At 43.0% G+C, this 25,022-nt stretch overlaps 4 protein-coding genes across 4 annotated transcripts; all 4 read left to right on the forward strand.

Moving 5' to 3' along the window:
- Positions 1-2,332: 2,332 nt before the first annotated feature.
- LOC139785756 (uncharacterized) lies at positions 2,333-5,276 on the forward strand. Its single transcript, XM_071724939.1, has 2 exons — positions 2,333-2,375; positions 2,451-5,276. Exon 2 carries the CDS (start codon positions 2,836-2,838, stop codon positions 5,023-5,025), a length of 2,190 nt encoding a protein of 729 aa, XP_071581040.1. The 5' UTR covers positions 2,333-2,375; positions 2,451-2,835; the 3' UTR covers positions 5,026-5,276.
- Positions 5,277-11,513: 6,237 nt separating this feature from the next.
- On the forward strand, positions 11,514-12,716 carry LOC139785752 (uncharacterized). Its single transcript, XM_071724934.1, has 3 exons — positions 11,514-11,614; positions 11,678-11,984; positions 12,090-12,716. Exons 1-3 carry the CDS (start codon positions 11,514-11,516, stop codon positions 12,714-12,716), a joined length of 1,035 nt encoding a protein of 344 aa, XP_071581035.1.
- Positions 12,717-13,836: 1,120 nt separating this feature from the next.
- Positions 13,837-14,792, forward strand: LOC139785753 (uncharacterized). Its single transcript, XM_071724935.1, has 2 exons — positions 13,837-13,937; positions 13,993-14,792. The coding sequence occupies exons 1-2, from the start codon at positions 13,837-13,839 to the stop codon at positions 14,630-14,632; spliced, it is 741 nt and encodes a 246-aa protein (XP_071581036.1). The 3' UTR covers positions 14,633-14,792.
- Positions 14,793-22,796: 8,004 nt separating this feature from the next.
- Positions 22,797-23,726, forward strand: LOC139785754 (uncharacterized). Its single transcript, XM_071724937.1, has one exon. The coding sequence runs from the start codon at positions 22,797-22,799 to the stop codon at positions 23,724-23,726; it is 930 nt and encodes a 309-aa protein (XP_071581038.1).
- The last annotated feature ends 1,296 nt before the right edge of the window (positions 23,727-25,022 follow it).

The raw sequence follows: 25,022 nt of genomic DNA on the forward strand, positions 1-25,022 counted from the left end.
GGGGGCTGAAGTTTTTTTGTGTCAAGTGGGCGTTATAAAAAAAACATTTTTTCAAAAACTGTGAACAAAAATGGAGATGGACAATAATTTCGAGGCAATAATGGATGCGGATTCATCCGAAGAGGATCGTCCATTGTCACCGGACAGCACTTACAACAGCGATGAAGACGATAACCGGAGAGAAGTCGTCAATAAATTAGTGCCACGTCCCGAATTTCTAGCGTTAGATGGACGTACGAAGTGTTGCGCAATTTATTTTTATTATATATACGGTTCGGATAAACTGTGTTATACGTGTATGCTTGCTTCACCAGACACAGGTGAGCACATAAGTAAACGTCGAGAGCATGTAACCGAACCGTACGAGATAATGAACGTTCAATTATGCACAGATTGTCGTAATACTCTATTGTTCCAAATATATCCATGCGACATGTGCCCAACTTGCACGAAGTGATAAAAAAAACATTATCGCGTGTGAAACATTATATATAACGTGCGCAACATGGAATGGTCAAGTGAAGAAGAGAAATCTGACGATGATTTAATAAACGATGTCGCCAATGTTCTGCGTGAAGAAGATCGAGGAGTGAAATTGACGGATGTGACATCACCGGTGCAGTTTCTTCGCGATCGCGAACTAGGTATACGCGGAACTGATCGACGCAGCGTTAAACAAAGAGTCGCTATCGACTATATTAATTATCCTTATGAATGGGATTCGGATAACGTGAGACGGAAATTGTATCGGCGGCTGCGGGACGAGGCAAAAGAACGTGAAGCTCGTGAAGCTCGTGATAATTCTTATTTTTATGATTTTTACTCTAAACCTGACTTTGATTCGGAGTATCAGGAGTATCGCTATTGGGCGAATAAAGTTATTACTGATATGCTCATGCTCACTGATACTATGCTCATTCAAATTCGCACAGACATTGGGAAGTGCGTCGAATTGGCGGTGATGAAAAACATGAACATACAGAGATCAATTTTACGTATCTTTAATAAGATAATAGGTCCTAATCATACATCGATTCAAAGAGCTCTTGACCGTGAACTTAATGATTTTAATGATTGGCACTTTGATGTCCCCATTCTTCAGTCTTTATAATCTTATGCTTAAACATTATTCCATTCTATATTTCTGTCGACGTTGTCCAGCGTGTGATCGAGTCACGTGCAAGTGCTCCATCGAAGAATGTGACGTGATCTAAAAAAAAACATGGAACATCCCGATGAAACGGAACGCGACCTGTTGGAACGATCCGACCAAATCGCTACCTTGGCGAATATTTTGCATGGGCACAGCGATGCGAGGAGTTTATCGAGCAGCTCGAAGAAGACTGTCGTTCCAAACGTCCGCGGCTCTCAATCCGCGAAACAAACAATCCGGGACACAGACAATCTTTAGTGGCAAGAATCGCGCGACTCGAAGGTGCGAAGACTCTATTACAGAGACGGTTCGTACATATCGGTGGTGAGTACGCGGCGGGCAGTAGTAGCGGTAACGAAAACGTGGAAAGACTCGTCTGGCGAGAGATCGATGCCGCGTTCGAAAGCCGTGTATTGACCGGTGCAGTGATAAATACAAATTACATCGAACCGCAAAAATTTCTCGAAGATGCTGAAGTCATCGTGCTCGATCATGTGCGGAACGTCATGCAAAGACACGCAAGTGTAAAGATAAACACTGTGTTCAACGGTGAGTTTGTGACGGGTGACAAACGTGCGAACAAAAGTATCAGCACGAGAAACTGCGAACTCTTTCGTTCGTCCGATCGGTCCGATCTGCGCGAGTGGTACAAGCTACACGTTATCGAGCCCACATTAGCGAAACTCGAAGAGTTTCAGGAACGCGACAGCGGGTGGGCGTTATCGCGTATACTCAATTTGACAGTGAACGTGAACAAGTACAATCCTTTGCGCGCGGGATGTTACATCAAATTACCGCAACAAATTAAATTGAAGGGAGCGGTGATCAACGTGCAATCTATGGACAATGCATGCTTCGCGTGGTCGGTGGTGGCTGCTCTACATCCAGCCGAAAGACATTCGGAACGGGAATCTTCGTATCCTCATTATACAACAGTGCTGAATTTACGAGACATTGAGTTTCCAGTGACGTTGAGTCAAATTAAAAACTTCGAACGATTCAACGACGTGTCGATCAACGTATATACTGTCGAGGGGGAGAAGACGCCGAACGTTCTCCCGATACGACTTACCGACCTGAAGAGAGAAAAGCATGTAAATTTGCTGTACGTGCAGGACCCGCGAGACGACAACGTTGGACATTTCGCGTGGATCAAGAATCTATCCCGCCTCGTGAGCTCGCAATTGAGCACGCACCGTGGTCGGAAATACTTTTGCGATCGGTGAGTACTTATACTCCTTTTTAATAAAATTATAAAATATTTTATTTAATAATTTACAATATTTGTTTTTTGCAGATGTTTGCACTATTTCTACACGAGCGAGAAATTGGAAGCGCACACCGTCGACTGTCAGAAGATAAACAACTGCGCAATCCGACTACCGAGCGAGGACGACAAGTGGCTGAGTTTCAAGAATCACAGCAGGAAAGAGCGGCTTCCATATGTCGTGTACGCCGACCTGGAATGTACCCTTGAGAAGACGGAAGCGGATCCGACAACGCCCACGTTCAGGTTTCAACATCATCGGGTATGTAGTATAAAATACTACGTGCGGTGCTCGTACGACGACTCGTTATCTGCGTATCGATTTCGCCGCGATAAGGATTGCGTCGCGTGGTTCGCCGAGGAACTGAAAGGATTGGCGCATCGCGTAAAGGCTATCTTGTCCGAGAATGTTCGCATGGTAGATCTAACGCGAGACGAGTGGGAGATATTTCGCAGCGCGGCGCAATGTCACATTTGCGAAAAACCGTTCGCGCCAGACGACGTGCGAGTACGCGATCATTGCCACTTGACCGGTCGATATAGAGGTCCCGCACATTCGAACTGCAATCTGAATTATAAAGATTCGCATTACATCCCCGTAATTTTCCACAATTTATCGGGCTACGACGCGCATTTCATTATCACGGAGATAGCTGCCGCGTTCGAAGGCTCGGTCGATGTACTACCGATAACAAAAGAAAAGTACATCTCATTCACGAAGCACGTGAAAGATACAGCCGACAGATCAGATTCGCGAAGCGACATAAAATTAAGATTCATCGATTCGTATAAATTTTTGAGTAGCAGCCTCGATAAATTAGCATCTTTTCTATGCAAAGATAAGTTAAAAACTGTACGTTCTCAATTTTCACAATTATCGACCGAGGACTTTGATCTTTTGACGCGAAAAGGTGTCTTTCCATACGAATACGTGGACAGCATCGAAAAGTTGGAGGACACGTGTTTACCGCCGCGCGATTCATTTTACAGTTCCTTGACCGGTGACACCGTATCCGAGAGCGATTACGCGCACGCCGCGAACGTATGGCAGCGATTCTCCGTTCGAACTCTGGGCGAATACAGCGATCTATACCTCAAAACCGATGTCTTGCTGTTGGCCGACGTGTTTGAAAATTTACGCGACAGCTGTATCGCGAGTTATGGACTCGATCCAGCGTACTACTACACTTTGCCAGGTTTCACGTGGGACGCCATGTTGAAACATACGTGTATCAATTTCGAACTGCTCACCGACATTGACATGGTCTTGTTCATCGAACGCGGTATACGCGGTGGTCTGAGTCAATGTTCAAACAGATACGCGCGGGCCAACAACAAGTACATGCAATATTACGATTCATCGAAACCGTCTTCGTACTTGATGTACTTCGATGTAAACAACTTGTACGGTTGGGCGATGTGTCAGCCACTGCCCTACGCAGATTTTCAATGGGTCGAAGACGTTTCGAATTTCAACTTTAGCGCGATCGCTTTGGATTCGCCCACGGGTTATATTCTCGAAGTCGATCTCGAGTATCCGGAGAATAAACACGACGCGCACGCCGACCTACCGTTCTGTCCGACGCGCGATAAACCGCCCGGCAAACAGCAGGAAAAACTTCTCGCCACGCTGTACGATAAGAAGCGTTACGTCATACACTACCGCAACCTACAGCAGTGCACGCACCACGGCCTTCGCGTCACAAAAATACATCGCGTATTGCAATTCGCTCAATCTGCGTGGCTCCGCACTTACATCGAACTCAATACAAAATTTAGAACACTGGCCAAAAATGAGTTCGAGAAAAATTTATATAAATTGATGAATAACGCGGTTTTCGGGAAAACGATGGAGAACGTTCGCAATCACGTCGATGTAAAATTATTAACAAAGTGGGAGGGTAGATACGGCGCGGAGGCAATGATCGCGCGACCAAATTTTCATAGTCGAAGCATCTTTTCGGAAAATCTGATAGCCGTTGAACTGCGAAAACTTGAAGTTAAATTCGATAAACCTATTTACGTCGGCATGTGCATTCTCGACGTATCGAAAATCTGCTTGTACGAATTTCATCACGAGTACATGTCTCCCCTGTATGGCGACAAGTGTAAAGTCACGTACACCGATACTGACAGTCTGATTTATCACATCGAATGCGACGATGTGTATGAGAACATGAAAGATGATATAGTCAGGTTCGACACTAGCGATTACGCGGTAGATAACGCGTACGGTATCCCACTCGCCAATAAAAAAGTTCCGGGCTTGATGAAGGACGAGAATAACGGCGCGATCATGACCGAATTCGTCGGACTCAGGGCGAAGATGTACGCGTTGAGGGTGGATGGTAAAAAAGATTGTAAAAAAGCGAAAGGTGTCAAGAACAACGTCGTAGCGCGTACTATAACGTTCGACGATTACACGAGGTGTCTGCGAGACGAAATTGAAATGACCCGATCGCAGTCCTGTATACGATCGAAAAAGCACGAAGTGTACACCGTGTCCGAAACAAAAATCGCTCTGAGTCCATACGACGATAAGCGATACATTATACCCGATTCGACCGATACGTTACCGTGGGGACATTATAAAATACCTTTGTAACGTATGTATACATGTATGTAATAGTATAACGTATGTAATAGTATAACGTATGCAGTAGTATATGTATGTAATAGTATAACGTATGCAGTAGTATAACGTATGCAGTAGTATATGTATGTAACGTAATATATAATGTAGTAGTAGTAGTAGTATGTCATATAACGTATGAATGTATGAATGTAGTATAACGTATTGTGAGTATTATATTACAGTATTGGAAAGAATATTAATAAAGATATTGCACATGTGTATATTTCATATTTTTACGTATTTTATATTTCATATTTCAAACACTTTACATGTATTACATATTACATATTTTTTATGTTAAGAATAAAATACAGTTTGCACGAATTAAATAACATTGTCCTTGTGTATCCATGAATTGTGCGATCCATCGAATCCCAGCCATTTAACGTAAACCTCGTCGCCCCTCTTGCGCAGTACTTTCTCCACGAGATACACGTCCGGATAAGTCGCGCGATGCAACTCGTGCTCGTAGAACGCTCCAGCGACGGATTTTCCACGATAGTCCTCGAGTAGATAGGTTACGGGATTGGTACGCTGCACTTTAACGATCTTAAACACCTCGGTGGTCCAATTCGGCGTGTAACCCTTTTCGAAAATTGTTTTGTATTTGCTAACGCGCACCGAGTCACCCGCTTTGAATTTTGCCGGACCCGCGATCTTTATCGCGCTGTATACGGTAGCCAAGAGTCTTTTGGCGATCGCGGGGGTAACGTCGACGGGCCGCATGCCGATGGTTCGATGCTTGCGCGCGTTGTAATCCGACACGAGTCGCGGCAAGGCGTCGACCCACTTGTAATTTCCGTTGAGCGTAAACATCTTCCACATGTCGTTCTTTAACGTACGATTGAATCGCTCGACGACCGACGCCTTCAACACCGAATACGTGGAATAATGATTGATGTCGTGTTTTCTCACGAGACGTTGCACGTCGGTGTTGTAAAATTCCTTCCCCATATCGGTTTGTAGGTTACTGGGGCACCTCCCGCTGTGTCGAATTATCTCGGCGATAGCGTCGGCTGTTTCGCTGCCGCCTTTACCCTTGAGCGGCACGGCCCACGCGTACTTGCTCAACACATCGATGACGGTGAGTATGTAGTGGTAGCCTCCGTTGAAACGTGAGTACGGACGCATCTCAACGATGTCAGCCTGCCACAGGTCATCGTACCCTCGTACTATGACGCGTCTGCGGGGAAAATTTCTTCTCGCCGGAGCGTGCAGTTCTTCGACGAGTCGTTGCTTCTCGATACTTTTACGCACATCGATCGATTTTAACTGTCTCATGTTTCGTTGTCGCCGTTTCTGCTTCTAGTGCATCGTTCGTAGCAGTTTCTGAACAGTTCGTAACCGCTTCTCAACAGTTCGTAACCGCTTCTGAGCCATTCGTGAATCGTTCGTTGTTGTTCGTCGTTGTCGTCAGTTAACCGTTGTTTGTCACTCATCGTCGTCGTCGTCGTCGTCGTCGACGTTCTTTAGCCGTTTGTAGCCTTTCCTGTCACCGCGTAGTTCGCAGCTGTTTCTGAATCGCTCGTAATCGTTTCTGAGTTGTTTTTGAATTGTTCCATAACCGTCCGACAACCGTTCTTGAACCGTTAGACAGCCGTCCGACAACCGTTCTCGAATCGTTCGTTGCTGTTTGTCGCCGTCGTCAATTAACCGTTGCTTCTCTTCACTCGTCGCCTTTCGATAGTCGTTTCTGCTGAACCGTTTCTTCATCGTTCATTAGTCGTTTCCAATCTAACGATGTTCGTACGCCGAAGCGCGTTTACCGCAGTCTGTAACGCTCGCACGTCCTTCTCGAACGAGGTAAGCTTCTCGTCTGACTCTTTTCGTTGATCTGTCAAACTTTTAACGCACCGATCCACGTATAGTTTGTTAACCGCGTCACCGTCAGTCTCAGGTTGCGCTACGCGACGAATCTTGCGCGACCTTGCGTCAAAGTCCGTGGCACTGCGACACAGAGCGTTATTGCGCACGAAATTTCTCATTAATCCGCTCCACCGATGGTACGAAATGGAGTTTGTCGCGTCTCCGCTGTGCTCGAACAATCCAAATTTGTTGATCGGCATTTCGACGCTGATTGAACGGATCGCTGTCGCGCCGTTTAATTTATAATAAGCCCGGCTTCGCGAAGTTCCTCGATGATCGACATGATCTCGTTGTCGTGGGCATTGTTGCCAGCTTGACGCGAAGCGTCGAGCAATCGTAGACGATCCACCAGCTCGTTGGGATCGTCCCAGTGCACGTAGTCGATCTTATTGTCGGTTAGCGTCATCGCGCGAGGCATGGATAATCCCTTTCCGGATTTTTTCTTCTTGGATTCGATCGATATCAACGGTGAGATTACCCATAGATACTTGTATCCCCTGTTACCCTTTACTCGCTCGCGAGGATCGTGCTTGTATTTATGAGCACTCGTCGCCAACAGTATGCTTCTGTACTTTTGCATATCGTCCTCCGTGTAGAGATTATCATCGGGTGTTTTTTTGAAGATTAACTCGTAAATACCGGGTGTACCGGCGTATCGTACGTCGCCAATATGAATGTTATCCGCTTTGTCCACGTAAAAACGTTTATTACCGAGCATCATTTCATTCTTGTCGAGATAAACGCCGTACACGTCGTCTATCGTTGGATCGGCGCCCAAACAGACGAGATATACACTCGGCTCAGTGGACCGAAATTATCTTCCAACGTTTCTCTAAACAATTCTCGCCCCTCCGATGTTTGCAACTGCTTTTGAACGGTCGTCCCGATCGAGTCGTCCGTGGTTTCGAAAACATTCTCGTTTTCGAGAAATTCGGGAACATCCACGTTTGCCGCTAATTCGGGACTTGTATGTTGCACGGTTCGCGTCGGTGTAGAGGTTATCGGTGTAGAAGTTACCGGTAGTACTTTCGATCGTTTCGATTGATTAGATTTACGCGGTGTCGATGACAGATCCAACCAGGAGTATAATCGTTCCCTCTTTTCTCTCTTCGGTGTAGCATTCTCCTCCTCCTCCTCCCCGCCAGCGACGCTTTCCGGCTCCTCCTTCTTCACCGCGGTCAAGCTCGAGTTGTCGACGATCTTTTTCAGCGGCCCGATGAGAGGTTTAAAGTGCGTATCCATCTCAATGCCCTTCTCGATCTTACCGGTCTTCAAAGCGCGAAGTTTCTTGCGAATCGAATCACTCGTTTTCGCAATATCTTTCACGATCTTCTCGCGTTCGCGAATATTCTCGCTCCCTTCGATCGCAGCCATCGCGGGAAAACAAAGCAGAGTATCGATCTCTCTCTCTCTGTAACGCTAACGTTTCGCCTCCGACGAGGTATCGGCAACGACTGATCGCTTTTACGGTATCGCGAACACGTTAAATCCTTTTCTGTATCGGCCGTTCGAAAGCGCGCTGTCCTTGTCTATCACCGCGAATCCGTACTTTTGTTGCCAACACTCGTGACACAACGAGCAAAATTCATCGTACGGCATGTCGGTATTCACGTGATCGTTGTACACGTGTTTCAAATTGGTACCGTCCTGCTTGAACAGGATCAGCAGATTCGCGTTGTCGCGTATCAGATGTTTAGGTATTCTCGCGTACGTCTGACAGAGATAGAAGGAGTCGACGCTCGAGTGCCTGCCCATTGAGAAATACTCTCTCACAGCGTCTTGCTTATCGCATGCCACGTCATCGAAGACGAAGATCGAGTTTGGACGCGCGTCGCTCGGTGGAATGACGTCACTGTTATTGGAGAACGTAAAGTAGCCGATTTCGTCGATCGATGTCAATAAATTCTCCAGATATCGATATTTCGGCTGTTGCAGCGATTTCGAGTACACGTACACGTTTTCGAAACGTACACCGTGCGGACTTTCCAGCAAGCTAATCAGAACGTTGGTTTTACCGCAACTCGAGGGGCCGCAAATGATCGCGCGTATAGTAGCCGGCAGCAGCGTACCGTGCCTACGCTTCTCCGCGTTGCCTCCCATCGGTCGTGATCTGTCGTCGCAATTCGTCACGCGAATCGCCAACGGTTGTCGCACGAATCTCATTTTTTCCACACTGTCGACTTTCTGGCTGACTCGAACGCCTATTTATAGGCGAGCGGAACCGCGAATGGCTCAGTAGCAAAAATGTTCGTCCTACTGTCGAGACCTTCCGATATTCGCGACTTGAGCGCCGAACAGCTGCAATTTGTGCCGAAAGCCGTTCTGCTGCAAACGTGCGGCGATCACGTTCACTACGTGTGGGACAAGCTTCCGGAACATATAAAGGCGGATTTGGAGGTTCAGACATATCGTCGCTGTTACGAACATTACAATCAACCGTGGCAGCGAACGCACGTCGACGGTCCCGCGCCATTGATAAAGAATTGCGGCGAATGTCAACGAAAAAAATTGGTGGAGGCCTATTAAATCGCGCGATAAACGCACTTCCGTTCGAATTACACATTCCCGGCTATCAATTTTGCGGCCCGGGAACTCGTTTACAAGAACGATTGGTGAGAGGCGATCAAGGTATTAATCCATTGGACGCGGCGTGTCGCGAGCACGACATAGCCTATTCGCGTAACCGCGATCTCACCGAGAGACACGCGGCGGACGAGATACTCGCTGCGGAAGCGCGAAAACGCATTACCGCGAGAGATTCGACTCTCGGAGAGAGAGCTGCCGCTACAGCCGTCTGGGCGACCATGAAGGCTAAGACGAAGCTCGGAATGGGCTTGAAAACGAAAAAAAACGAAAACGAGGAAAAGGCTGACGAAAAAACGGATACTTCCTGCAGTAAAACGAGGCGGCGTATTGCCGATTCTACCGTTGTTGGGAGTTCTCGGTTCTCTGGCCGGCGGAGCGGCGGGAGTCGTAAAGGCCGTGAACGATAACAAAGCCGCGCGGCGTCAGCTGGAAGAGATGCAACGTCACAATCGCGCCGTGGAAGGTCGCGGACTTTATCTCGCTCCGTACAAATATGGACGAGGGCTGTATCTCGGCCCGCACAAACGCGGGCGAGGAGTAGCGTCGAAAATAAAAAAAAAAACGTCAAAAAGACGTTAAATATGCCCGCGGGTATTACGACTAACGTACAATTGAATCGACTGGCAAGGCGTATGCGCGTACCGTTCTTCAGAGGTGTCTTCATGCGTGATTCGTTACCGATTGGCGGTGTACGTCGAAACGAGAGCGGTATCGTGAATTTGGACGACGCAGCGGGTCCCGGTACTCATTGGGTAGCGTACGCGAAGAGGGAAGATCGAGTCATGTATTTCGACAGTTTCGGCAATCTTCGACCGCCGAAAGAATTGGTGCGATATTTCGGACCGAGCGTGACGAAGATTGAGTACAATTGCACGTCTTATCAGCGATACGATCAGAGCATCTGTGGACAATTATGCTTGCAATTTCTCCGGACGATCGACGCTAATTTAAAGCCTGACGGTGCGCCGTGGTGACTCAGTATTCGTTAACGGTTTCCGCCGACATGTCTATAACGTTCACGTTGACCGGGAAGAGCAGCATCCTCGCGGAGCACTATTTTCCCGCCGTGGATCTGAGCGACGGTGACTACGAGCTCGGTCTAACGTGTTTCGAGACTTATCACACGATTCCGAACGTGAATTCTTCGAACAATAAATTTTATTTCGACGAGGATGACACGGAAATTACGATTCCCGAGGGATCGTACGAGATACGAGCCATACATGAGTTTTTGAAACGCGAAATTTCACGGAAACGCCCGCGACGCGTAATTCGTTCCAACGATGATCGTACGTCGGTCGCGAATATCGCCCGAGAGGCGACCGGTCGCGCGAACGGCTACGAAGACGAGGTCGCGGAATACCCGATAGTGCTCCGCGCAAATTACAATACGATGAAGAGCGAGATCAAGTGCGCTTTTAGAGTGAACTTTAACAAACCGAACAACGTTGGATCGCTGCTGGGATTCTCGTCGAAGCGTATATTGCAGCCGGGACAGTGGTACGAATCGGACGCGTCGATTAATATTATCAACGTAAACATTATCCGCGTGGAGTGTAACGTGACCGCGGGTGCGTACAGCAACGGCAAACGTGTTCACACGATACACGAATTTTCACCGAGCGTACCACCGGGATATAAGATATCGGAAACGCCGGCGCAGATCATTTACCTGCCGATCATCGCGCGAAGCGTTTCGAATCTAACGATACGCGTCACGGATCAAGACGGACGATTGCTCGATTTTCGAGGAGAAGAGATCACCGTCAGATTACACGTACGACGGCGACAGCGATAACGCGCGACGTGTGAGATGCTCGTGTTGAACGACTCGGAGCACGCGACAGATAAGAATATCTTTACGACTGCGACGATCGACGATATCGTCAAATCGACATTCGGTGGCGTTAAAAAAGAGACGAGAAAGAAGCTCAACGCATCGAACGTTAAATTTTTACAATCTCTGGGATTCGCGGTACGAAACATCTGAAAGCTGACTGTGAACGATGACTGAAATTCTTAACATCGGAGGCGAGCCGGTCTTTGACGATCGCATCGTCAAGATCGAGACTCACACGTACAACCCGTACGCCAACACAACGTTCGAGTATAGCGACGAGATACGAATACCCATACAACAGCAGGATCTGTATACGTTGCCGTGCGAAAGTTTTCTCTACGTCGAAGGAACATTGACGGTGACCAGAGCAGCCGGCCAAGCCGATAACGTGGTATTGGGGAATAATTGTGTCGCGTTCATGTTCGATGAAATTCGATACGAGCTCGACGGCGTGGAGATTGATCACTGCAGAAACGTAGGAATAACCAGCACGCTCAAGAACTACGTAACGGTATCGTCCGACAGAAGCGTGATCCTGAGAAACGCCGGCTGGGAGCCGCAGAATAACGCGAATGGATACTTCAATTTCTGCGTACCGCTCAACCTGTTACTAGGATTTTGCGAGGATTACAAACGCGTGGTGATCAACGCTCGTCACGAATTGGTCATAATACGATCGCGCAACGATAACAATTGTCTGGTGGGAAATCTCGCGTTGGAGCCTACTATCAAAATACTCAAGATACAATGGCGAATGCCTCACGTGGTATTGAGCGAGATCAACAAGCTGTCGATGCTGCGCGCCTTGGAAAACGGACGATATCTAAGTATGGGTTTCCGTTCGTGGGATCTGTACGAGTATCCCCTGTTGCAGAATACGACCAAGCACTCGTGGGCCATTAAGACCGCGACTCAGCTTGAGAAACCGCGATACGTCGTCTTCGCTCTGCAGACGGGTCGGAAGAACGTCATATCCGCGGACACGAGCCGATTCGACGACTGCAAATTGACCAACGTGAAACTCTACCTAAACTCGGAAGTCTATCCGTATGACGATTTGAATTTAAATTTTGGTAAACACAGATGGGCGATTCTGTACGATATGTACGCGCGTTTCTGCAAGGGCTATTACGGATACGAATATCTCGAGCCGAGTCTCACCGTTTCGACTTTTCTACGCAACGGCCCGTTCGTGATCATCGATTGCTCTCGACAAAACGAATCCGTCAAAAACGCCACCGTGGATGTCAGAATAGAATTCGATTGCATGGAGAACGTACCGCCGAATACTTCCGCGTACTGTCTCATCATACACGATCGCGTGATCGAGTACAATCCGTTGACCAACGTAGTGCGCAAAATAGTCTGAGTGTTCGCGGCAACGTCGACGAAAATTTTCTCTCTCTTTCACTCTCGATACAAATTTATGAGAGGGAAAAAAGGGGAGCAGGATATATAAATCAGAGTGTCGCGAAACGCGCGTCATTTCTCTCGATTCACGCATCGAAGAGAGAGAGATATCTCTTCATGTCCGCACCAACGTTCGTGGACCTGCAAGGTTTCGTCGTCGGGATGAAATTTGTCGTGAAGGAGGCGGCGGTGCTGAGAAACGGAACCGTTCTGGCGCATTACATCTTTACATGCCCCATGCCGTGGAATCTCCTCACAAAATCCGACAAATCGTGCGCTTCCTGGTTGATTCGCAATCACCATGGATTACGATGGGAAGACGGAAACGTGTCGTACAGCAAGGTGAAGCGTTTAATTACATCGGCAGTGCTCGGTGAGGAAGAGGACAACGACGACGACGACGACGACGACGACGACGAAATGCCTACTCTCGTGTACGTCAAGGGATGCCAGAAACGAGAATGGCTGGTGGATCTGCTTGAGAATAAAGCGAGAAAAAACCTAAACATCGAGACTCTGGATGCGGATTACGAAGATATCGAATCTTTAAATATTCTAGATGCTACCGATACTATGCGATGTGGAAAACACGTTAAGAATTGCGCATTGCAAAATGTATTAAAAATATTTAACTGGTGGTCGAAACGTCAGGGAGAATTGTCATCTTTTTAAAAAATAAATTTTATATGTATGTGTAAATTTTACAACGTTTAATTTCCCTTCCCCATTAGTCGATAGTGTACAAAATTAAAGAATAAGTAGGTATACGTGACGAATTCTAACTCGAGAGCTTCGAGGGGGGGGGGGGGTATCAGGTTTGGACGAACATGTCTGAACATGTTTCGCGGTTGACGTCATGCGGAGAGGGGGTATACGTCTTAATAAAAAAAAAACATCCTACCTTAGTCCCCTCTCCTAAATTTCAGAGCGCTGATTGCGCGTTCCAGAAACATTAATTTCCCCCTCCTTCATCATAGTTTTGAAAGTTGCCGCGTATATTCGATTAATTTTACAACGACGATCAGTCTTGCATCGACCGCTTGTATCAACGGTCCGCGTCTCCATAACCGAGAGAAAAAATGTTCAGCTCCGCTGAAGGAAGCAGCAGCAGCAGCGGTGGCAGACGCATGAATTATTACGTATCGATTCACGATGGTGATGATGATGATAAAACTCCATCGTACGAGAACAAGTGTAACAAGTAAGTTTTCGTTTTTTTTTCTTAAATTATAAAGCTTTATATTTTTTAAAATTGCAAATTATAAATTGTATTATTATTTTGAAAGTAATCTCATTTATTTTTTCTACAGCATTTCGTTGGAGCGTCGCGCGGTTCGTATACTCAGCAGACGATACGCGTTGACGGCTACGGGATACAAATTCCTTGAAGTTGGCGTTAACGTGGGTCCACCGAGTTACGTGGAGATCGCCGTAGGAGATAATCGAGGAACGGAATTGATACTGTCCCTCGAAACGTGGAAGGGATTCCACGAACAACGGCGGAACATTCAGAATTTCCTTCGATACACTAAAGATACGTGTGATTTTATAAGCGTTGGACCGCTAACGTTGAGAATTTGTACGATTAACGGTGTCAAACTCGTACGTCTCGAGTCTTTAAACGTACGCTTAACGATGACCGAATCGACGTTACACCGTATGCTCGATCTTGATCTGTGCATCGACGCGATGTTCCATCGATTGAGTAGAATTGTCGAGACGGTTGATGTCAAGTTCACGCAATTCTCCAAAATCGCGTCCACTGTAACGGATCCTACGCAAGTGTTAAATGTAATACGCGATAGCGATGCCTTCGATAAACATCAACTCGTCGATTGTGAGCTCGCAGCTTTATTTTTTAGTGCGCTTCCGTAGTACGTAAGAACAAAAAAAAATGTAAAAGAAGAATAAAAAAATGTATTTTTTTAAATATAAATCATGTCTTAATTTCTTCACACGCATTTACATTCGAGCCGTATATGCGACGTTCCACTCGAGCCACTTGAAATTTAAAGTATCGTATATCGTACACTATGAAGCGATGCTCCGGCGACGCTCGCCTATGTGGTGCCGATGCTTCAACGAATCCTTGCTTGCTATTGTAATGCTAGATATATTTTATCTTAATTACTTTTCTCTGAGCTCTAGTTCAGTCCTCTGCAGTCAGTTAAAGTCAGTCCTCTGCAGTCAGTAGTGTGAAAACGTTCGCGAGCAAAGAATATATAAGAAAAAAATGGAAAGATTTCGTAGACGTAGAATCGAAGATTGTATTGAAATCGTTCACCCTGCCATCGGGGTATGTATATCTAATACCGTTGCGTGCGTGTCGCCCGGTATGCTTTTCGAACTCCAAGCTGAAGCGTGCAGCGAGCGGTCTTTTAATAAACGAGTCGTTATTTTCGTGAGTGCGCGAGTGTGAATGAGTGTCTGAGAGAAATCATGGACTCACTATCGACCTGGGCGTAACATTTTTGAAAAGCATACCGGACGGCATGCATGCATGCAACAATACTGTATGCACATAACTGTATATTTAAATATATATTAAATTAACCATTCTGTTAACGTTATAGTGGGTGTGGGTCGATAACGAACCGATGTACGAGATCGAACTGTTCAATATGGTGAGGGTGAGAATCCCTCACGTACAGGTGTGTATAAACATTTTTTCATACATTTTAAATTTTTTTTCATATATTTTAACTTTTTTTAAAACATTTTAAAAAAATTTTTTGTATAATTTGTTTTCAGCCAAATGTGATACATTTCGATGAAATCCAAATTCGAGGTTTCATCAATATACATCGCCAGCGTTGGGTACGATGGGAGCGAGAACTCCTTCGCGACAACGATGACGAAATTTGGGAAATTTCGGGAGATATAGACATCTATGGATTTCGAAGATTATACGAAATCGAAGACGAGTTTGAGAGGGAAGAAGAAGAAGTAGAAGTGTGGTAATTCTAAAAATTTTTTAAAATTTTATAAATAAATATTTTTATGCTTAATTCTATATATCATTTATTATTTATTTTTTCCGCTTCCTTCACTATTATTAATATTAAGTATATTTCATAATATTAACATTTTAAATAATAATTATTAAGTTATTATATTATAATAATTATTAAGTTAAATCCGCGCGAGGGAGAAAAAACGCGAACGAAGAGATGTGAACGAGAGAAAACGCGAACGACGGCGCTAGCCCTTATCGTCGTTGCATAAACACCATAAACTGTCAACGGAAATTACAAGTGGGTCGACGTCTTGCTGCGACTCGTGTCGAATTACAACGCGCGCAAGCATCGGACTATCGGCATGTGACCCGTCGACGTTACCCGCCTCCACTATAACCATCGTTGAATTTTTTTTAGTCTCGTCGTGGCCGTGAGCGTGCTTAAACGTGTTTCGTCCGAACATTTTTTTTGTGTGATTTTTTAACGAGTTATTTTTTGTGATGTCTCCGCGCCTTCCCCTGCAAGACGCTAAAGACATTGAAAAGAGCGAAATTCAGGGAGGTATTGTAGAATTTGACAATATTGATTTCGAAGACTCTGATAGTGATCAGGGGGAGAGGCCCGCTGCTCCCGAACCCCCGCGTCAGCCACCTCTTCGACCACTCGGTATCGGACGCGGGCGGGTAGAAGTTTACGTGGATCACCGCGCGCTCCTCGGACGCGGGAGGGCTTATTTTTACACCGACGCCCTCGCGCAGGGTCGCGCGTATCGTCCAACAGCGGAGGACGAAAGATTGGCGGACGAGCTGGTGTTCAACGTGGCTCGAATTGTGCATATCGCGGGTCCTTCTCCTATCAACCGCCCTGACCGCCAAAATCCGCGGGAGTCGATGCTGGCTGCGTTGAGACGAATGGAGGGCCGCGGCCATGGAGCCCCCCCTCGTCAAGATTAAGGTATTTTCTTTTTTTATCAAAAAATTAAAAACGCGGAGCGAGAGAGAGACCACGCGCGAGAGAAAGACAACGCGAACGGGGGGACGGGAGCGAGAGAGACCGCGCGAGGAAAAGAGAACGCGAACGGGGACGGGAGCGAGAGAGACCGCGCGCGAGGAAAAGAGAACGCCAACGAGAAGACGCGCGCGAACGGGGGAGAGACAACGGGGGTCGGGAGCGAGAGAGAATATCAATGAGGGGAACGGGAGCGAGCGCGGTGCTCCGAGGGGGGAGCGGGGCGGGGGGGACTTGAGTGGCGAGGGGGTGTTGGGGAAGGGGGTTTCGGCGAGCGCGTCGGGACATGTTGTTATCAAATGTTTATCAAATATTTGATAAACAACATGTCTCGACGCGCTCGCCGAAACCCCCTTCCCCAACACCCCCTCGCCACTCAAGTCCCCCCCGCCCCGCTCCCCCCTCGGAGCTCCCGGGGCCGTAGGCACACAGTATACCTACTTCCTTCCTTGAGGAATAAGGATTCCTTGTTCCTTATTAGTTATTCTACATTTCATTAACCTTCCTTGATCGATCAAGGAACCTTAAAATTTATGAAGTGTAGAATGAGGAACAAGGAATCCTTACTCAAGGAAGGACTATGAATACGGCTATAAGACATCAAATTCAACGTATTATTACACTTGGACACTGAAAACTATGGAGCGCACTATCTGGACCTCGTCATCGGCAACCTGGGACACGTGGACATCGAATTCAAGGTATTAATACACGTAGACACCGAAAACTACGGAGCGCACTATGTGGACCTCGTCATCGGCAACGTGGGACACCTAGACATCGAATTCAACGTATTATTACACCTGGACACCGAAAACTATGAAGCGCACTATGTGGACCTCGTCATCGGCAACCTGGGACACCTAGACATCGAATTCAACGTACGATTACACCTGGACACCGAAAACTATGAAGCGCACTATCTGGACCCCGTTATTGGCAACCTGGGACACGTGAACATCGAATTCAAGGTATTAATACACGTAGACACCGAAAACTACGGAGCGCACTATGTGGACCTCGTCATCGGCAACCTGGGACACGTAGACATCGAATTCAACGTATTATTACACCTGGACACCGAAAACTATGAAGCGCACTATCTGGACTTCGTCATCGGCAACCTGGGATACCTAGACATCGAATTCAAGCTTGATTCATAAGAATCGATTTAAAAATTCCCTAGCGGCAGAATTAAAATTATGTCATGACATAATAAAAATTCGCTGAATTAAAATTATGTCTAGACATAATAAAAATTGGACGAATTAAAATTATGTCTAGACATAATAAAAATTGGATGAATTAAAATTATGTGTACACATAATAAAAATGCGGATTTATTTTTATGTCAGACATAATTTTAATTCATCCAATTTTTATTATGTCTAGACATAATTTTAATTCATCCAATTTTTATTATGTCTAGACATAATTTTAATTCAGAATTTGAAAGAAATATGTGTTTAGACATCATTTTCATTCGATGTATTAAAATTGTAACGATTCACCCTCAAACCTGCATCGTTCCGGCCTAACGTCTTGCCGATGCCGCCCGGCCGACCATCCGCCGGGCGAGGAACGGGCACGTGTGCCCACCGTATTTTAAACGCTTAGCATGTAATATTAGGAAGTCCGCGAACGGACTTGCCGCGACAACCGCCTCGACGCGCCGAGCGGTGCCGACCGCGACCGAAGACCGCCGAACGCGATCGCGGCGTCGGGACGCCGTATTTTCCGACCGTTCCGCCGCACCATCCCAGCGCTCGCGATCGCCGTCGCTACCCCCGCCACTGCGTAACACCGCCGCGACGGGTATAAAAGACGAGCGTTTTTAACGCTAAATGCGATTTCCTGATCAACGTTCCGACCGACCGCACCGATCCTGAATTCCCGCATCTCTCTAGCAAGTCAGAACGAGGGTAGAGCGCCTCCGGCATTCTCTGTCTTCGCCGAGCGATTCTCGATAGACGACCAGCTTTCTTCCACAACGCGCCCGCTAGTCAAAACGAAGGTAGAGCGCCTCCGGCACTCTCTGTCTTCGCCGAGCGATTTTCGATAGACGACCAGCTTTCTTACACCACGCACCCGCTAGTCAGAACGAAGGTAGAGAGCCTCTGGCATACTCTTATCTTCACCGAGCGCTTCTTGATACACGACCGGCTTCCTTGCACACGGAGTTATCCGAACGGGGGCAGAGCGCTTCTCTGCCTCCACCGAGCGCTTCTCACTGGATACCGCCCCATCTCTAGACGCTTGTAGCCTGCCTCGGGGGTAGAGCCCCGTACTCTGCCTCCACCGAGTGCTTCTCGGTGGCCGGACTCGCGCCAGAATTATCCTGCCGCCTAACGCGCCGAATTACAGCGATCTCGTCGCCGTATCCGCGCCCGTGCGCACCGCGCTTTACTTCGCGCCGCCCGCGACGAGCCGATCGCCCGTCACGATCGCAACACACGTGCATCCGGCCGCTAGTGCCACCCCGCGAGCATTGTCACTCTGTACTTCTCGCGCGCACCGCGTGCGCCCTGACTCGGTGTCCCGCGCTCATCGCACCGTTGTGCATACCGCGACTGTTAAACTATATTCTCAACCCGTTGTAAATATCGCGACCGTTCATTATAGAATAAACTCTGTTACGTTATTGCTAACCACGATACACTTCATTTTGCCAAACCTCGCCTCGCGTCCGTTCCTCCGCACCTCTTTCGAACCCAGCCCAGCCGCGAGCTAGATCCGCGTTTCGAAGCAAGGTTGTTTTAAAATTATGTCATAACATAATTTTAATTCTCAATTTTAATTATGTCTAGACATAATAAAAATTCGTTTTTATTTTTGTGTACAGATAATTTTAATTCATTTAATTTTTATTATGTCTAGACATAATAAAAATTGGATAAATTAAAATTATGTGTACACATAATAAAAATGCGGAATTATTTTTATGTCAAGACATAATTTTAATTCATCCAATTTTTATTATGTCTAGACATAATTTTAATTCGTCCAATTTTTATTATGTCTAGACATAATAAAAATTGGATGAATTAAAATTTGTGTTAAAATTTAATAATAATTGTAGAAGAAAATAAAAATTGGATAAATTAAAATTATGTCTAGACATAATTTTAATTTATTAATAAGAATCGCAATTTTTCTGAAGACAATTATTTTTTGAAACTTTTATATTGAGTATAATTTTATTTATGCTATTAAAAAGTAAAACGGCATGCCATAATAAAAGGTGACGCGTGACAAATATATAAAGATAAATATATTACATATAAAAGAAAAATATATATATATAAATATCTATATATAAATAATATATAGATATTTGTATAGAAATATATTCAAATAAAATAATGAGAAAAATAAAATTTTAACATTTATTTTTTCAATTTTAATAAAGTACTTTGTTATTTTAAAGCCTATCAATGAGCACACAATTAAGTTTATAAATAAAAAATGTTTCTTAACGTTTATAAAACGTTTATTTTAGATTTTAAAAATAATTGTTTCACATTTGAAAGGTTGTTTAAATGTTTGAAAAACATCTTACGTTTGAAAAATGTTCTTTTAATACGAATACTAAGATTTTTATACAACTAATAATATAAATATATAAAAAAACAATTTTTAAGATGTTGTTTTTCAAATATTTAAAAAAAACTTTTTAAATGTGAAAGAAATATTTATTCAAATCTTAAATTAACGTTTTTCAAACGTTAAAAAAACATTTTAGAACACGTTAAAATAGATGTTTTTGTAACATAAAAAAAACATTTTCTCAAACGTTAAAATAAACATTTTCTAACATTAAAAAAATGTCTTTTTAAACGTTAAAATAAACGTTTTTTTAACATTAAAAAAACACTTTCTTAAACGTTAAAATAAACGTTTTTAAACACTAAAAAAATGTCTTTTTAAACGTTAAAATAAATATTTTTTAAACATCAAAAAAACATTTTTCTTAGACGTTAAAATAAACATTTTTAAACATTAAAAAAATGTTTTTTTAAATGTTAAAATAAATATTTTTTCATTGAAAAAAAGGTCTGTTAACCCATTATTTTTAACATTTTTAAAAATGTTTTCAAAAATGTTTTCCAAATGTTTTTAAAAATATTTTTAAAAACATTTCTTTGCTGATTGGGTACTGTCAATACTACGAGTACTGATCACTCAGTACTGAGTACTGATTGCTAGTACTACTTTTTCGTAACGTATCTTGGAAATACTAAATTAATAAAATACTAAATTAACACACTAAACTATCAATATGACGTTATTTTGATATCATCTTGACTTTTTGTTCTACTTGGATAGTACTGCGCAAGTACTGCGCCTGTACCACACGTTAGTATCCCACGTATTCGATAAGTACTAAAAGAGTACTGGAGGGAGTACTGGTGGGAGTAATGGAGGGAGTACTGGTGGGAGTACTGGAGGGAGTACTGGGGGGAGTACTGGAGGGAGTACTGGGGGGAGTACTGGGGGGAGTACACTGGAGAAAGTACTGGAGGGAGTACTGGAGAAAGTACTGGAGGGAGTACTGGAGAAATTACTGGAGGGAGTACTGGAGGGAGTACACACACTAGAGGAAGTACTGAAGGGAGTACTGAATGAGTATTGGATGAGTACTGGGAAGGAGTACTGACGAAGTCAGTATGGTCGAATTTAGTAGTACTTTGAGTACTTAGGTCTCCAGTACTTTCACCAATACTTTTTCCAGTATTAAAACCAGTACTACTTTTTCATAAGGGATGGCATCCAAAAAGAGAGAAAGGCGAGATTACTGCAGTATTATTAATTGCAAAAAGCAGTTGAAAGGGAACGTAATTTTTTACAAGTTTCTGAAAAATGAAGAATTAAAAAAATATGGATAAGCAGGTGCAACATAACCAAAAATGTGACAAAACACATGTTTGTATGTAGTCTGCATTTTACTAAAGAAGATTATCATCCAATTGGTAAATACGAATTAAATATATGCAATTAAATTTTAATTAATACATTAAAAATTATGTATTACGTATACCTACTATTTATATGAACAATATTTGTTCTAGGATCAGCCAGCAAAATTATTAAATTGAAAAAGGGAGCTATTTCATCGCAGAATTTAACTATAAGAAAGGAAGTGTTCTCTCCAAATATATTAAATAAAAAGAAAAATAATAAAATTGTTAACAGGTAAATAATAATTTGTAGCATTTGACGTGTAATACATTATGTATATGCATATTATAATTATTAATTTAATTTTTACAGATCTTTTTTAGAATCCATACAAATGGAATGCAAAAAAAAAACTGAAGGGACTCTTTCAAAAGTACAATCAATCCAGAGTTTGGAAAATACAAAGCAAGATAAGCCAATTAATAAAAATAAATAAATTAATATAAGGACCCTCGAGATTCAAATAAATGAGAAGTCTGGGCAGTAAGGGTCAGACGCAGATCCTTGTGCGTAAATTCAATAGTCTGATTTATTGATCCTCTAGGTACATTAATCCGAACAATATCCGGACGTTTCGGCTCTGATTCGAGCCATCTTCAGCAGTAGCAAAAGTTTGTCACACATTTTTCGTGCCAAAGGCGAGTTAGCTGATTAAAAATTCGCGCCTTTGGCACGAAAAATGTGTGACAAACTTTTGCTACTGTTGAAGATGGCTCGAATCAGAGTCGAAACGTCCGGATATTGTTCGGATTAATGTACCTAGAGGATCAATAAATCAGACTATTGAATTTACGCACAAGGATCTGCGTCTGACCCTTACTGCCCTGACTCATATATTTAATAAAAATAAACAAAGCAGCGTAGTAGAGGAATCTGATTTAATAAAAAATTTCATTAATAAGTGTGATAGTTGTAATGGGCAGAATGATAGTATAATTAATACCGCTGAAGATAGCTATAAAGTTACTGGAAATAGAAAATCAAACATTGATGCAGTAATTGCATGTGTAAGTGTTAGTATTGATGAAGAAAATGGAACTCTCAACGCCGAGGAATCATCAGCATTAGAAGAAATTAGCTTACAAAATGCAGATGCAGATGTTGCGCAACAAAAAATGTTATCTGAAATTGAACCTAAACTTCGTACTGATTTATTACAAAATAATTCAATAATTTTAATAAAAAATGATGATCAGTTAATAACATTTACTGGAATAAATCATAGTCTATTGAGCAGCTTAACAGCAGCAGTGATACTATGTGAAAAAAAACACTGCACAAACAAGTTTTCAAATTCAGTACAGGATAGAATAGTATTGTGCTTATGCAAACTTCGATTAAATTTGCCTTTTTCTTGTTTAGCAGTACTGTTTGGTTTAAATAGAAAAAGCTGCGCAAAAAATGTTTATTACATGATTCAATTATTGTCTACTATTTTAAAGAAAGTTATATACTGGCCTTCAAAAGAAGAAATTATGAAAAGTATGCCAAAGTGTTTTAAAAATTTCAAACAAACTCGTATTGTATTAGATTGTACAGAAATACCAGTAGAGAGACCTACTTGCTTGAAATGTCGGTTAAAATTATATTCACACTACAAAGGATGTGAAACTGTGAAATTATTAATAGGCGTAGCACCTTCTGGGCTAATAACTTTTCTAAGTGAAGCTTATGGTGGTCGAGCATCTGATAAAACAATTTTTAATCAAAGCAAAATAATTGATAAAATGGATGCGACAAGAGATGCAATCATGGTGGATAAGGGTTTTAACATTGAAATGGAATGTCTAGAAAATAATGTGCAATTAATAATTCCACCAAAACTTGGAAAAAACATTCAATTAAATGCAGATGAAGTAGCACATACTAATAAAATTGCAGCAGCTCGTGTACACGTTGAACGAGCTATTCAAAGATTTAAAATGTTCAAGATAGTCAAATGCAAAATTTCATGGACATTGATTTCTTACATAGATGATATTTGTACTATTATTACTGGACTTACAAATTTGAAAAATCCAATTCTTGCTGACGACATATTTTAATGTATTTATGCAATAGCAATTGCTTAATAGTTAATAATGTGAGTCTACATTACTATTAATTATTATATTAATCTTTATTAAAATATCAAATACTTTAACTTCGCCAGTGAGTAGTGAAATTACATTGTAGCGAGAGTATTAGCAAGGCTCTGAGGAACAAGGGATTCGACGTGGTCTATACGGTTCCTAAAAAACTCAATCGTATTATTAGTAGAGGCAAAGATAGGCTCGAAAGCGCTAAACGTATGGAAATCGTATACGAGATCGATTGTCTTAATTGTGACGCATGTTACATCGGACAGACCAAAAGAAATTTGGTGACTAGAATCAAAGAACATCGTGCTGATATTAAAAAGCATCCTAGTAATCATTCTGTGGTCAGCAAACACAAGACCTCTTGCAATCACGAATTTAATTGGACTAGTCCCAAAGTTCTACATAGTGAGAAACAATTTAAAAAGAGAGAGATAGCCGAAATGGTGTTTATTAAGAAAAACAATAACACTATTAATTTACAAAAGGACACTGATAACCTTCCTGTTATTTATGACAAAATAATAAACTTAATGTGAGCACTTTCGGATACCTCTGCCTTGTTTCTCACTCAGTCGTCCGTTGTCACCTACAGTGAGCACACCATCGAGTTTTACGTTTGTTAATATGACTCGCATATCTTTTATTACCTTCGACACGCAAAACATGTAAGCGTTGCTAATTTATTCCTGAGTTTACTCTTCGTACGTCATTTTAGTTTGTTAATTTATTATTTTACTTTTCTTTTTTTATATATTTTAGTTCACAGACTCATTGCTGCCACATGGTGTTTAATGAAGTGGTTTGCGAGCGTTAATTTATTGTAAGCACTTGAGAAGGACCGGAATCACGGTCGAAACGCGTTGTGCTGTTTAAATAAATATTAGCCAGTTTGGTCGCAGCAAAGGATTTTTGTAATCTTTATTAATTGAAAAAAAAAATGTGTAATAATTTAAATAGTTGTATAAGTGTGTAATAAATAACATTTTTTCTCAAATTTATTTGTGAACTTTTATTATTCAAATTGAAAAACATTGCTTTCAACAAATGTTAAAGCGCATTCAAATACAAAGTATAAAAATATTAACAGCACAGGAAATTAACCTAATTACATTTCTTTCTTATTAAATAAATATTACATGTAATATCACAAATATTCATCACATTTATGAATTTTCTTTCATTAAGCGTTTCTTTTCATTATTTTAACTAACATTTATCACATTAAAAATTAGTGTTTTCAGTAAAAGATATACAGCTTTT

This window comes from Temnothorax nylanderi, unplaced genomic scaffold (genome assembly GCF_030848795.1).
Source record: "Temnothorax nylanderi isolate EJ_2023f unplaced genomic scaffold, tnyl_v1.0 TNYL_tig0876_pilon, whole genome shotgun sequence".
Classification (NCBI taxonomy): domain Eukaryota; kingdom Metazoa; phylum Arthropoda; class Insecta; order Hymenoptera; family Formicidae; genus Temnothorax; species Temnothorax nylanderi.